The following is a 16,695-nucleotide window of genomic DNA, read 5'->3' as shown; positions in this document are numbered from 1 at the left end:
CTGGCAACCTATTATCAATGTATTCTCCTAATTTTAAATGTACTTATGTAAAAATGTGAGTTCGATGAACTACATTATTACGTAGTGAGCCTGCATTAGGATCTTGCACTATGAAGCATTTGAAAGAAATTTGAGAAAAAGAAACTTATAGGTAATATTATAAAAACCTTTAAAATGGCGTTTTTTGTTCCTATCCTTATTTGTTACTTAGAAAGTTGCAAAATAACTCAAAAATTTTGGTTTGTTGTAAATGTTAATAACTTTTTTAAAAATAAACATATAACAATTATATTACATATAATTTTGTGTCTTGTGGTCCTTAAAGTATCATTAAAATTTCAATTTAATCGGTCAAATGGTTTAAAAGGTATTTAATTTGTGTTTCCCAAATTAAACTTTTTTGCAACAATATAAGTCAGAAAATTGTATAGTTATGGTAGATAATTTATTCTATTAATATTATTTAAAAAAAAAATAAAGAAAAATAATTTTAAATATTGCAAAATAATTTTGCAAAAACACGTCAATGTTATGCTAATAAATAATTGGAATAATTTTTTAACCATTGCCTGCAAGAAAATGATTTTTCATATTTAGAAAACCTGTATTCTTTTTTACAAATTTAAAAGAAAAAAAGTCGACTTTTGGGACGAAGTTAGTTCCTTTTTTCCATAAGCGTAAAACTTATCCAAGAAAATGTTATAGCTATTTGTAAGTGTCTGCGGAAGTACTTCTACAAAACATGTACATTCTCTATATATTTATGACCATGATAAAATATTATGATTATTACTATAGACTCACAGTACGAGCTAATAAAATGAGAAAAATTGTTGAAGAACTCTAAAGAGCTCCAATGAACAACTACTATATTTAATAAATTCATTACACAAAATAAAATAATCCTTTGTTTTATCGTCTTCAATCTTGCAAGAAAATAAAAAACATCTTCATAATATAAAGGCAATAACTAAACTACTTCAGAAATTAACTAGACAGTATTCTAGTTCAGTGTTTTGGAATATTAAAAAAGTTTGTATGAAGGTAATTACATCAACAAATTGATGTACAAGATGGTAATAGAAAAATCGTCGTGTCTTTCATTATATTCCCACTTCATTTTACTTCCATCATCGATCAGTCAGATTCCATTGTCTTTTGCTCACCATTTCTTATACTATTCAACTGCGCCAATTTTTTCTTGTTTCTTTCGTATATTACTTTTATACTCTATTTTTTTTTTAATTTGTTATTTCGTTTGTATTTGGAACATTCCTCTTATATTTGATTATCTAGGTTTTCAAATATCAGGGCCTGTTTACTTTCAGATCTACAGATCGAAATCATTGTAGTTAAATATGGTTATTGCAGCTGAAATAGTACCATCGATAAGATATTTTTGATGTTCGGTATCAGTTATTAAACATCAACATTGAATGTAAATTCAGGTAAAATGTGTAAATCAATTAATTTGCCAATAAAGGATTATTTACTTTGTGAGTGGATTTATATAAATTCGAACAAAATATTATACTAGATTTCTTATGTAATTTTTAATTAATTCTAATAACTTGGAATGAGAGGCCTTGTATACTTAGTATGTACTATTAGTATATAAATAAAGCATATCAATATAGTTTGAATATATTATTTCAATTACCTGGGCAGTTAATTTAATAATATTAACTTTTATGTGCAAAACTAAAACAAAGGCTATAGCGGGATAAGATGGTCAAAAGTGCCCCCGCACCGATTAGCACCACGACTTGTATTTTTAATAAAGCATATAAAAACATGATTTCATACAAATTTTTGGCTTTTCGGAGCCTATAGAACCTCTTTAATCTAAAAAAAAGCTTTTTTCGACTTTATTTTTTTCTGGACGCAATTTTGCTTTAAAAAATCTGAAAAAATTCATGAAGATATATCTTTTAAATATGAAATAGCCTGATTTTTTTCAAATTTTTGTATTAAAAAGTGAGCTCAGGAAAAATCATTGAAATTTTCAATAATTTCTTAGGTTATGTTAATAATTTTTGACTAACTTTTAAATAGTAATTTTTTATGTATTTTGTTTCGTTCTTTTAAATGGCCACAGCAGAATTTTAAATTTCTGAGCGGAAAGTATCGAAAAATTAAAAAAAACTGTTTTTTTTTTTACTTATTTATTTGCACATAACCTCGACACTCTGTTGGCAATTCAACATTTTTCTTCTACATTATTACATTCTATTGTAGTAAAAGTCCCCATTAAACTCTTTAATAAAGATAAAATTCGAAAATACCACGTTTTTTATCCTTTTTGCACTTTTTTTTACCTTACCTCAAAATCAGATAGTTAGATGTATGCTTTTCCATATATTTTCTTACGGGCTATGATTCATCATTGTTAAAATAATCATTTTTAACTTACAAATTCTCAAATTGCGAAAAAAATGTGTTTCTCCACTTTATTGGCTCATAACCTTAAAATCTAGTAGCTAAATGATCAAATTTCCACGTATTTTTGATCGCACCCTTCAACTTTGTTATAAAAAAAATACGTAAAAAATTATTAGTCAAAAGTTAGCCAAAAATTATTAACATAACCTAAGAAATTATTGAAAATTTCAATGATTTTTCCTGAGCTCACTTTTTAATACAAAAATTTGAAAAAAGTCGGTCCATTTTGTATTTGAAAGATATATCTTCATGTATTTTTTCAGATTTTTTTAAGCAAAATTGCATCCAGAAAAAAATAAAGTCGAAAAAAGCTTCTTGTTTAGATTTAAGAGGTTCTATGGGCTCTGGGAAGCCAAAAATTTGTATGAAGTCATGTTTTTATATGCTTTATTAAAAACACAAGTCGCGGTGCTGATCAGTGCGGGGACAATTTTGACCATCTTATCCCGCTATAGCCTTTGATTTCATACGAAATTTTATGAGATTGCTATATCGATGACTTAATCTGCAAATAAGCTAACTCCACTTTTTTCGTAATATCGTTTTATTTGTGTATTGCTTTCTTTACCCAGCTATATATCAGTTCACAAACCGCTAACTCCTAATTTTTATCGTAAGCCTTTCAAATAGCCTGCCCAAAAACAAGCTACCTCCATGCATAAGACCCCCACTACGGTAAAAGCGCCAACTCCGTGTTGCGCCAACCGTTAGAAAGTAGTTTAAACATGGAATCGTGCCCAAATGGTTGTTATCAAAACAGTGGCTTTATGATTATTATGTTTCGGACTGGTGTTCTACAAACATCGTTATGCCTGTATCGGTGGCAAAATTTAATAACACTTTAGATACGGAAAACATATCATTATTTCATCCCTAAAAAGACGCCTGCGAAAAATTCACGTCATATAAATTGGGTTTTGTATCTGAAGATGAATACAAGAAACACACAACAAGAAAAGGGCAGGCTCGTGCTGAAAAAGAAAAGCATAAAATCTGAGAAGATTACGTATTTGCAGATAATGTTCAGGCTCTGCTACAGCACCAAAATCTAATGTATCGTCACTGTATTACAAATCTAAACTTAATGTGCATAACTTTTGTGCATTAGATTTAAAAACTAAGGAAGCATACTGCTTTTTATGGAATGAGACAGGTGGAAAGGTGGAGTTTCCGCTGAAGAATTTGCTTTTGTCATTTCATACTTTCTTATAGATAAAGTTCTACCACAAATCTTGGACACCATAGACAAAAAAGTAGTGATTTACAGCGACAGATGCGCAGCTTAAAATCGAAACGTTACGGCCTCAAATGGTTTGATAAATGTGGAGATGACCAGGAACATCGTTATTGAACAGAAGTACCTTGAAGTAGGTCACACATAGATGGAGGTAGATTCTATGCATGCCTCAATCGAAAAAAAACTTCGAAATAAAATTATTAATGTACCTACTAAATACATTGGTATTTGCCGAAGTGCTCGCAAACATCCAAAACCATACTACTGAAATGATATTTATTTAACTGTTGTCTTTATTCAATTTATAATGTCTTTATTAAAAGGTTCTTATTTTAATTTATTAAAAAGCACGATAACTTATATTAATTTATTTAACTACTCAATAATACATAATTTATTTTATACGAACGCTACAATTAAAATCGCGGGCGCAAGTCTTCAGATTTAACTGTCCCTTCCAAATAAAATGTCCTGTTAATATATGCCAGTGCCGTTAAGCTGGAACCATCGACAGCCTTCTCGACTAGCGGCGAAATTATAACGGTAAAGGCAAACGGGTATTTTCACATCGGTTCGACCGTTTTCTGGAAGGTCCGTTCAGGTAAATAGAAGCCTCTCGTAAAATCTAAAACATAAACATGTGAATAAAAACATGTTTACAAGTTAAAACTATGACTCATATTTTTACGTAACACTGCGTTGAATATTTAGCACATTGATTTTTAAGTCGTTTAATGATGTCAAATTTCCTAAATCCATTCGACCTGGAAAAATGAAGGGGAATCTCGAGGTAAATTTTTTTTCTTCACCTTTGACAGGTAAGGTAGTAAATATTTTTAATTTTTCTTTTTAAGGTTAATAAAATCAGAGCCCTAAAATATACGTATTTTATAAAGTAAATTTTGAAGAAGAATGGAAGTTACTTCCCCAACGGCGTGAAAAAATGACTAATCCAAAGGAGTTTGCTCAGCTGCCGAACTTCCTTTCTGATAGATTCCCATTAACCATCAGAAAGTTCCAGGATCTTCAAGATCTAAAAACCTCCATCCCAACTGATTATCATTGCTACTACAATAATCTACCTCATAAATAAACATTTTTTTTAACAATCTTTTTTTTAACAAGTTTTTTATACTGTAATATTTTATTTTTTCTTGATACTTTTAAATTTTAGTTCTTTATATTAATTTGTTTTAAAAGATGTTCAAAAAAACAGGCTAACTCATTTTTTCTATTTCTTACTGAATATGTAAAAAAGCTAACTCCTTAAAAAAGTTTTAGGTCAAACAAAGTTATTTTTGATTAATTATTATTAACACCAAGCATTAAAATAAAGAATTAAGATTTAGTAATTAACCGTAAGTATAATTATTCATGAACTGAACGGTTTTATGTTCATACTGAAAAATTTGCCTAAATGGAGTTGGCTTTTTTGCAGATTAAGCCATCGATATGTAAGTGTTTTAAAAACCAGCTAAAGAACAAGTTTCTACTAAATTTTAAAGAGACATAGATATCACACAGTTTCCACGATTTTAAGAATTTGGAATATGCTTCAATAAATACAAGAAAACTTTCCTCCACAACAGAATTTTAATAGAAGAGATAACACTAATAAACTGAAGTCAATGTCAATTAAATTGCCCAATGTCAATTATACATACACTGAAAGAGAGGCTATAAAGTATCTTTTAAGTGTTCACTTCCCAGGATTAGAAATGTATCTCAAAGAATTTTTGTCACTAGACGGATTCCCCTGTGTTAATTAGGTACGTGATAAACTTATTGTTTATTGTTTTTTTTTTATTTGTAGAAACAGATTAAAATAAATAAAGAATGTATAAAAAACTTTAAAGGATCGACATAATTGACTGGTGGAAATAATCAACAAACAATCTTTAGTTCAACCAGAATTGAATGTCTGACCTCTCTAGAGATCTTTGATTCTCACATGGTTAGATGATGTATTGAAACTTTTGAACCGTAAAAAACTGCACGACTAGATGGTATATTTCCCAGGCTACCCCAAGATGGACTGGAAATACTTATCGATCCTCTAATCGAAAATATTTAGAGCTAGCCATGTTCTGGCGTACATTCCCAAAGTTTGGAGAAGATCGAGGGTGGCGTTTAGGTATTGCTAATCAGAAAAAACAGATTACACCTTAGCACAATCATACAGGCCAATAAGTCGGACTTCATTCGTGTTAAAAACCATAGAAACAATCTTGAATGAATACGCCAAAAAAAACTATTTTACTTAAAACACTCTGCACCAACGAGAACAGGCATATCAAGCAGGAAAATCAGGGGAAGCCAACTGTCACAATCTGGTCTCGGAACTTAAAAGGAGTTTACACCTGAAAGAAGTCGCCTTGTTGCATTTTTAGACATCGACGGTATATATCGAATTGATAAATAATGTAATGATAAGGAAGAAAATTTTGTCATTTGAGACAGCATGAATCACATGTAAATCAATACTACATCCTCATCACTGGCTCGATAACCCTTTTTGGGACTTGGCCTGTTCCAGGATTCTTCTCCATTCTGATCTGTTTCGTGCTTTTTTTCTCCAGTTTTTTTATTTTTAAGGTTGTTATATCATTTTCTATTTGTTCTAAGTATCTCAGTTTCGGTCTTCCTCTTGTTCTTTTTCCTACTGGCATCTGTTTGAATATTTTGTTTGGTATTTCGCCTTCTTCCATTCTTTCTACATGTCCTATCCAACGCAGCCGTCCTATTTTAATGAATGTTATAATATCCGGATCCTGGTATATTTTGTATAGTTCAGAGTTGTATCGTCTTCGCCATATTCCGTTTTCTTTTGTGCCCTTATATATGTGTCGCAAGATTTTTATTTCGAAGGTAGCTAACAACGTTTCCTCTCTTTTAGTGAGTGTCCAGGTTTCTGAGCCATATGTGAGTACCGGTCTAATTAGGGTTTTATATATTTGGCATTTTGTCTTTCTTGCGACGTTATCTGATCTTAAGTGTCTAATTAAGCCATGGTAACATTTATTTGCAATAAATATTCGCCTCTTCACTTCCTCCGTAACGTTATTATCAGACGTGACTAGGGATCCCAAGTATATAAAGTTTTTTACCCCCTCTATGTTGTATTCTCCTATTGTTATATTTTGTGGCTGCCTTATTTCTGCGTTTTTACTTACCTGCATATATTTTGTTTTGGTCTGATTGATTTTAAGACCACTATTTTGTGCAGCTCGTTCTATTTGGTTGTATGCTTCTATCATTTCTCTTCTTGATCTTGCGATTATGTCAACATCATCTGCAAATGCTAGTATTTGCACGCTTTTATTAATGATTGTTCCTCGTGTATTGACTGTTGTGTCCCTCAGTATTTTCTCGAGTACGATGTTGAACAAGATGCATGATAGAGCGTCTCCCTGGCGTAGTCCCTTTTTCACATCTATTGTTTCCGTTAATTCATTTTGTATCCGGATTTTACTTTCTACTTTTAGAGATTCCTTTATCAGTTCTATTAGTTGTGTTGGTATATTAAATTCTTTCATTGCTTTTATTAAGAATTCTCGGTTTATATTGTCATATGCGCTTTCAAAGTCTATGAAGAGATTATGTGTGTCGATGTTATATTCACTTGTTTTTTCGAGGATCTGTCGCAGAACAAATATCTGGTCTATTGTTGACTTCTGTCTACAGAAGCCACTTTGGTATTTGCCAACTATTTTTTCAGCGTGTGTAAATCAATACTACAATATGTAATAACAACTTTAGGAACAGATGACTACACAGGTAAAGTAAACTTAACACTCAATGGGGGAGGGGACATTTTGGTCAAACATATTTGTACGACATTTATAACTTAGGTAGGTAATACAAAATAATGACCTGCGAGCTAATGCCGTACAAAAATATTAGTACCAGTAGCAGGGACAATCTTTATTTTTCGAAAAATTTTGACCACTTTTTGGGCAATTTGATACAGTACGGCATGCATACACATAGTTTTGGATCGTTATTTAGAATATTTTTTTTGCAATAGAGAAATCTAGAGCGCACCCCTCTATTTTTAAGTAGTACAAATGAGGTGATGTGAGTCAATACAAAACTCACTGATTTAAATTTAGTTGCATAAAATAATACTCTTTTTGAGAGGAAAATTACATTAAAAATTACAAATTACATGAGAGGAAAATTAATTTCCCTCAAAAGTGGGATGTTACGATCAAAAATTCCTGTACGGCATTAATATAATAGTGTTAATATTGACATCAATTATCAGCAAAAAAAATGCCGAAAAAAAAATGGTTCTAAATGGTTTAAAAGTATTATAGTCCAGGTTATGAGGCCGCTCCCGTAGGAAAAATGTTTCTGATTCGGTTCCTTTACTGATTCCTGTTCAAGAATGTACCCTTTTCTAATGGGACGACCACGTGACCTTCCCATTGGTCACTTAGGTGGCGTGTTCGATAAACCTGTCAAATAAGAAAGAGACCCAGGGACTGCTTTGCGTCAGTTTTCTCTGTCACACTGAGCCTGTATTGCAACAGACAGTCTATTTGTATTATATGTCTATGGTTGGGTCATACACATATAATACAAGATAGACTGAGCGTTACAATACCAGCCTGTTCCGCCAGTGCTACAGATAAAACTGACGCAAAGCAGTCTCTGCGTCACTTTCTTATTTACCTGGTTCATCGACCACGTGACTTAAATGACCAATGAGAATGTCACGTGGTCGATAAACCCGGCCCATTAGAAAGAGATGCACGGAGAGCTTTGCGTCAGTTTGTCTGTCGCACTGGGGGAACGGGCTGATATTGCAACGATCACATTGCAATGCAGTAGTGCATTGAAACTCCCCACTCGCTCTACTGTACAAATAGAGACGCTGCTATACTTATTTGATGTAAGATAAAGACACAACCACAGAATAAATAACAATTGTTTATTATTCTATGACACAACTAACAATGATAACAAAGATAGTGTCGTCCTTAGCTCTACAGACTGCTCGGTCTATGTTAATATATACGTCTATAGGCGGCTGCACAATTGACCGGAAACAGGAACGAGAACGGAAACTGAAAGCATCAGCAGATTCACAATTAAGGGTAAACAAGGTGTTTTGTGCTACGAATATTTAAATGTTTTGTGTCACTGTCACTTGTGCTGTTAATTATTTTTTTCTCAAAATAAATTTTGTGGAACAATCTTTTTCTAATTTTATTAAAAGAGGATGTCTGGTAACTCTGAAAATATGGATTTATTTAATGAGGACGAGCTTTTAATATTTTTGTTTTTTATGATCTTGCAACAATTTTACACAATATGTGTGCAATCACAAACAAGTTTTGTCGGCCTTAAGATAAAAATCATATCATTCAAATATTTATAGACAAGGGGGTTAGGTTATAAAATGGTCACTCACAATGTAAACAAATTTTTATTTGGCATTTGACATAATTTTAAATACTGCTTTCTGATTGGTTCCGGGAATACAACGGGAACGAGAACGTTGAAACATGGGCAACTTTCCCGTTCTCGTTACCGGACGGCTTCTCGTTCTCGGTTATTGCATTCTAAATCGGCATCTAAACATTGATTTACGTAGAGGTTAACTTTTTTCCCGTTCCCGTTTCCATTCTCGTACCCGTTCCCGGGCAATTGTGCAGCCGCCTTATGTTTCAAAATGGTTTCAAATTAAATTTTTAGGTTTTTTTAAAAGTGGCAACATTGTCGAATGTACAAAAAATTTTACTTTTGTGCATTGTACAACATTGGGTTGACTTGAATATCAGCCACATTGGCTTGTACTGTCGTTGAACGACAGTATAAGCTGAGTATAGCCGCAAATGTCAATCATGGAAAAATATTTCGGTTTGGCAGTGTTGGCATGTTTTTATAATGTACATGGTGTATGCATTAAAATAAAGAGAGAAAGCTTTAGAAAAGTACATTTTGATTATATTATGTAATGAATTCTGCAATTTTTGATTTATATAAAACAAGAACGAGTAAATATTTGTTTCTTTGGAGATTAATTGCAGTTAATTATTTGAAATTTTTTGGCAATAGATTTTTCAATCGTCAAACCACCAGTTGCCAGATTGCTACAGATGTTTGTAATTAATTTCGAAAGATACAAATATTTACTCGTCATTGCTGTATATAAATTAAAAATTGCAGAACTCGTAAAATATTATAGTCAAAACGTATTTTTTAAAAGCTTTCTCACTTTATATTTGAAGCATGCAGCACATGGATTATAAAACATCCCAACACTGCCAAACCGAAATATTTTGTTCCATGGTTGACATTTGCGGCTATGCTCAGCTTGTAGTTTCATTATGAACCAATCGTCGATATTTTTTATTATTATCTCATCTAAATTTTTTTAGGTTATTCTATAACTTTTTTCCTTTTTTGATTTTTTTTGTATTTCTTCATTTTTGGTCACTTTTACGGCAAAAGTATAGAGAAAGTGCCAGTGAAGTTAGCTACAAATGAGGGAAACTTTTGTATTTGGCAGTGTTGCCATGTCGTTTTAATAAATCGCGAAAGCATGCGATATAATATTAATTAATTTTACTTTTCTTTTTAAGTTTTTAAAAGAAGTTTAATTAATTTAAATTTAATTTATTATGATTTAAATTAATTTTAATTTTTTAAGCTTTTAAATTTCTTAAGTTTAATTTAACATCTTTCCCGATATATTTTTACTTTGTTATTCACATTTTATGTTAAATTAAAGCGTTCTTCCTGCATTTCTTCTACATTTAACAGCCTCTCTGGTTCAACAATTGTTGTATGCATTATTTTAAATTGAAATACTGAACAAGTTCCAGTAACTAATACATTAACAAAACGGTATTTAGGTACCATTTCATTTCATCAAGAAAATAGTCATAAAATTGAAATCTGCTGAACATCTGTTGCAATCTGGCAAGTAGCGTTTTCAACGTTGTGACAGTATTGCCAAGTTTATTTGCTAATCTACCAAAGCACGGAACAACCGAACAACGAAGTTGTTCGATGACTAAAGCTGGATTTATAGTTTGACGGACTGTAGACGTAGACGCACTGCAGACGTAACAAACGGACTGTAAAGATTATTTAAATTTATAAATCGACGGAGTGGAATTTTTTCGCATGAGTAGAAACAGTGGCTAGAGTGGCTAACCATGACACTATAATATCCTTTTATTATTTATTATTATTATTTTATAAATTCTTAACGTTCATTGTAACAAATAATCAACAAAATCAAAATTTGATTATATTGATAAACACATGGGCCCTGATTCTATTTCATTTCGATGTCGAAATTTAAAAGCGACTACGCCATGACAGTCGCAATCGCTAGCGATTCTGATTCATTTCGATTGTAGTTAAAACTGGGGATATTTACTTTATCATTTTGACACTGCTGAAAATTTGGATTGGCCCTGTTGTTTATTGGCTGCACTACGCTTGTTGAATGTTTGTTTTGTTTACGTTACTTGAACGTCTTTTTTTTCTTGTTTGAGTTGTTAAATCATAAATAGTGGCCATTCTCAATTATATTTTGAATTGAAAGAAAAGATGGCAAGAAAAAAAAGGGATGTGGGAGATCCTTAAGTTATAACCACTAAGATTTGACTTAGTGGTTATATTCTAATATATTTTTAAATTTACTGCAGCTTAGTAATACTAACCCTAAACATTTTAGGTATCCTAGAGGCATAAACATCTTCTTCCAAATATGGTTCTAATACCCTTATTAAATAATTTGCAGCTTGTTTATTAAGCCGGAATTGCTGCCTAAATTGAGCATCACTTAGTGAAAAAGAATTTTGAGTATCCCGTAACATTCTTCTTATCCTCCGTTATGAGCGTCGGATATCTATCCTCTCTAATTCCTCCAAAACTAGCAAATGTCCGTAAAACACAGCCATATTAATACTTTTTGCCTCAGTTTTCCTTGCAAGGATCAAAACACCGCCTACCTAAACTGAACCTAAGTTCACTTCTCCCAGTCCAGTCAGTCATGTCAGATTAATTTCGACTCGAAATTAAATTTCAACCACTTTCTTAAAGTTGAAATTAATTTCGATAAATCGAAATTTAGTGACGTCGTTTGGTTAGTTCAGCTGAAATCCACAAGGTTCGCAAAGTCGCATTTCGACGTCGCCATATTAATTTCGACATGTTTTGAGTCGAAATCTCAATTAGAATCAGGGCCATGGACGTATAAACACAGTTTATGTTTATACGTCCATGGATAAACAACTTTACAAAATGGTGGGCGTGCCAGACAGTTCACTTTGGTTGACAGCACAAAATTCTTCCTTTTGATTGGCCAGACGCAAGTAACGCCCTGTAAAAGATGAAAGTTGGCGAACTCTTCCGTTGCAGTGCGTTTCACTTACGTTCCGTCATGCGTTTGCGTTCATTTATAAATAAGAGTACACAAAATTCTATGTTGATCTTTTTCCAGTGCGTCTACGTTTACAGTCCGTCAAACTATAAATCCAGCTTAAAGGCCAATTAATTTTTTTTTTTTTTTCTAATAACCAACTGCATAACTGCAACTAATATCAAAAGAAACAAATATTCATTCGTTCGTGTTTTATATAATTTAAATTTTTTTTAAAAATACCCGATTCCATAAAATAATATAATAAAAATGTAGTTTCAAAGCATATTTGAGGCAAAAAACATATAATAATATAATATATATTATTAATAATTATTATAAGGACATGGCAATACCGCAAACGCAAATTTGATGTTCATTTGTATTTGTAGCTAACTTCACCTGTATTTTCTCTATACTGTATACTTTTGTGCCTTTTACTAGTTTCCAGCAAAGAAAACATTAAAATTTGAGCTTTCTTTTACTTTTTCGGCACAATCCACAAAAAATTATGCATTTTTAAGGCGTACCCTCTTGCTATATAATAAATAAACTATTCATTGCCATAATTATCTTATTGAAATATCTACACAAGTCCTAAAGCAAAGATATTCTTTGCCTAAAGTGTAATCAAATGGAAGTAAAACAAGAAAATAGCGAGGAAACGTGTAAAATAGAAATAGAAGAGTATAATGACTTGGATGATGCTCTTTTGGATGGCTTTAAATGTGAAGTTCAGGAAGATTTCAATGGGCAAAATACTACTTATGACACATATGATTATTTAAACTTAAAGGAACATCCTATAAATACTGAAATAGAACAACATGAAAATAAGCTTAACCCATTTGAAGAAAACCAAAAAACTGAAAAAGGTTAGTAACAATTTATTTATGTGTTTAACTTAAGAGCATATAAGAAACAATTAACAAATTAAGTATCTACTTAGATACTTAAATGATATTTTGTTAACAAAGGCAACTTCAGTTAGAGTGTTGTCATTTCAACATTCCTTTAAAATAATGCAGGAAATTCAAATCTCAAGTAAAGAATCTAGAGTGAAGTATGTTCTATTCTATTCTTACTTTAATTCATCTTTAGGAGAAAATTTCAGGTAATATGACAACACACAAAGCTTGGAGCAAGTTTTAAAGCATTTTTTGAAATTTTTTCGCTTTGTACTTAGTATTTTTAACACACAGCACAAAACTAATCAATCTGACTATTCAACGAAAGATCAATAATAAAACTTTTCATTTTCTTTTTACATTCAATTTCCCTTATACCCAAATATTTATGTTATAGTCAGTTTGTATTTTAGGTTATCTAAAAGAAGAAAACAAAATGGAAATTGTGGAGACACTAATTGAACATTCATCTTATGAAGCAAATCATACCAGTCCACACGCTGAAGGAAAAATGTTAAATCAAAATAAGAAAGTTGTGACTGAAGAAAAACCTTACAAGTGTGAACTTTGTTTGAAACAGTTTTCCCAGAAAAATCAATTGGGAAATCATTTTAGAATGCATAGTGGAGAAAAACCTTACACATGTGAAATTTGTTTTAAACAGTTTGGTGGCGCACATATTTTAAAACAACATATAAGAACGCACACTGGAGAAAAACCTTACAAGTGTGAAATTTGTTTTAAACAGTTTAGCCAATCAGGTTCGTTGAAAACACATTTGAGCGTGCACACTGGGGAAAAACCTTACAAGTGTGAAGTTTGTTTTAAACGGTTTAACCAAGCAGGTTCATTGAAAACACATTTGAAAGTGCACACTGAGAAAAAAACTTACAAGTGTGAATTTTGTTTTAAACAGTTTAACCAATCAGGTTCGTTGAAAACACATTTGAAAGTGCACACTGAGAAAAAAACTTACAAGTGTGAATTTTGTTTTAAGCAGTTTTCTCGAATTTATAGGTTTAAGGATCATTTAAGAGTGCACACAGAAGAAAATCCTTTTAAGTGTGAAATTTGTTTTAAGCAGTTAAGAGGAGTAGGTTCTTTGAAAAATCATTTGAGAGTGCACACTGGGGAAACACCTTATAAGTGTAAAATTTGTTTTAAACAGTTTAACCAAGCAACGTCATTGAGAACTCATTCAAGCGTGCACACTGGGGAGAAACCTTACAAGTGTGAAATTTGTTTTAAACAGTTTAGCCAAGCAGGTTCGTTGAAAACACATTTGAGAGTGCATACTGGGGAGAAACCTTATAAGTGTGAAATTTGTTTTAAGCAGTTTTCTCGAATTTATAGGTTGAAGGATCATTTAAAGTTCCACACTGAAGAAAATCCTTACAAGTGTGAAATTTGTTTTAAGCAGTTAAGAGGCGTAGCTTCTTTAAAAAATCATTTGAGACTGCACACTGGGGAAACACCTTATAAGTGTAAAATTTGTTTTAAACAGTTTAACCAAATAGGTTCATTGAAAACACATTTAAGTGTGCACACTGGGGAAAAACCTTACAAGTGTGAAATTTGTTGTAAACCATTTAGCCAAGCAGGTTCGTTGAAAACACATTTGAGAGTGCACACTGGGGAAAAACCTTACAAGTGTGAAATTTGTTGTAAACAGTTTAGCCAAGCAGGTGTTTTGAAAGATCATTTGGGAATGCATACTGGGGAAACACCTTACAAGTGTGAATTTTGTTTTAAACAGTATAGCCATGTAGGTTCTTTAAAAAAACATTTGAGAAGATTGCACACTGGTGAAAAATTGTACAAGTGTGAAACAATCTCGAGCTAGTGCTCTGAAATGACATATTATATCACATACTGGAGAAAAACCATAGAAGTGTGAAAGGTGTTTTGAATGAAGGTAATATTTGGTGTATAGCATCAGTGTAATAAAGCTGATAAATTGTGCAACAAAATCAAATAAAATTAAACAATATTGATCTTGTTATTATTATTTTGAAAAATTTAAAGTTATTGTTTTATAAAGTTTTCCGCCCCCTGAAATCTGCAACCCGGGGCATGGGTCTGTTTGCTCAGTCCTGGGAAACTAGTTAAGGCGGTACGTCACAATGTTAAAATTTATATACTTTTTAGGTACAGTTATCGTCACTATTCACGTTCATAAATATTTACGTCTCATTTAGTAGAAGGCAGCAGCAGCAGTGATGTATTAAATGGCGACAGATGCGTGTTTGCTGTCTTTAAGAAAAAATCTGCAAAACATTGAAAACTAGTTTTGTGGTTATGCCAATTTTCTATGGGTTATGCAGTAACCATGGTAATACGAATCACGTGGTTTTGTTTAGCAAAACGGTCCCTCCCGGTTAATTTCGGGTTCATTTGACTTTCAATGTTCAATCATGAGTGTATAACCTCACAGTGTCTTAAGAATATAAGTATATCATTTTTATCCTTGGTACCATGACTTTATATAATTGTGGTTGAAAGTCAAACTGTGGTCGGTCAAGTTTATTGGGGGATTATACTGGTTTTTACATAATACATAAATTACCTAAGCTCTAGCATGTCACGTGGGGCTTATCTAAAAACAATTCCAGTTTTATTCACTTTTGGCAAATTTAATTTTTATAGACAAAACAATATTATGTAACCATTGATTAAATTTTGACGATTAATTGAAATTAAATATTTCCGTAAGTGAAAAAGATTATTGAAATTTACTTGAGTAAAAATGAGAAATGTATTGAAAATGTGAAATTTTCTTAGGAAAAAACTTCCCCTGTTGACATTCGTTATGAAAAAAACTATTATTGTAGCGACGCTTTTTTTTTAAACTGACTAAAGTATTTTAAATTTCTTGGAAATACTGTTATTATAAATAAATAGTAAATCATCTTTATTCACTTGAGAATTGCCATAATCCCTTTTTTGATCATTATTTACCTGTTTTTCAAACAATTCCAAATTTCTTCATCAGTTTGGAATAAATATTTTTGAGCAGGTAAAGAATTCAAAATTGTCGTCTGAATCCTGTCTAAATGCAATAAGTAGTAAGTTATTTCCAAATGAATGAACGTTTTGTATCTATTTAGTCAGAATTTACCCTTAGGTACATTATCAAAAAGACTATTTTGTTGAAGTACCATGGTCATCAAATTATTATAAAAAGGTATTTGTTATTGATTAGAGAGATTAGTAAAATTTTGTTTGTATTACATTAGCTTTTCCTATTCTCATAATTCTCTACACCAGTGGTTCTCAACCTGGGGGGGCGTGAGAGAATTCCAGGGGAGGCGTGAGGGTACAAAGAAAAAAAATAAAAATTAAAAAATATATATTTTGTTAAAAAACAAAATATTTTGTATTTCGTATTTTAAACGTGATTAAAATCGTTTTACTCAAACACACAACCTGAGGTAAACACGACAGTCTTGTGTATGGCAACATCGTAGGAGCCAAAGTATATTTACCAACACTGTATTGCAAGCACCCCTGATTCAGGTTTAGTGACTCCGTCTCACGCGTCAGTCGACAGCGTCTGTGTGCTGTTTGTAGCAATCAGTATAGTCGTTATTTAATAACAGAGTGATTGTTTGTGAATTATTTAATAGTGTTGTGTAACAGATTTGAAAATGGCTAAATCACTTCCAAAGAAAAGATTGTATTCAGACGATTATATAAAATATGGTTTTACCTTTATGGAGAAA

General features: G+C 31.8%; 2 protein-coding genes across 2 annotated transcripts in view; one reads left to right on the top strand and one right to left on the bottom strand.

Annotated features, from left to right (window-relative positions):
- The window catches only part of put (activin A receptor type 2 punt), a 140,795-nt gene that overhangs the window by 28,841 nt on the left and 95,259 nt on the right, over positions 1-16,695 (bottom strand). The window lies entirely within an intron of this gene.
- LOC140442615 (uncharacterized) lies at positions 12,478-14,965 on the top strand. The gene is made up of 2 exons (XM_072533623.1): positions 12,478-12,940; positions 13,387-14,965. Exons 1-2 carry the CDS (start codon positions 12,700-12,702, stop codon positions 14,814-14,816), a joined length of 1,671 nt encoding a protein of 556 aa, XP_072389724.1. The 5' UTR covers positions 12,478-12,699; the 3' UTR covers positions 14,817-14,965.

This window comes from Diabrotica undecimpunctata, chromosome 6 (genome assembly GCF_040954645.1).
Source record: "Diabrotica undecimpunctata isolate CICGRU chromosome 6, icDiaUnde3, whole genome shotgun sequence".
NCBI classification, from domain to species: Eukaryota; Metazoa; Arthropoda; class Insecta; order Coleoptera; family Chrysomelidae; genus Diabrotica; species Diabrotica undecimpunctata.
The sequence above is the reverse complement of the archived record's forward strand: the minus strand, read 5'-3'. Positions and strand labels throughout refer to the sequence as shown.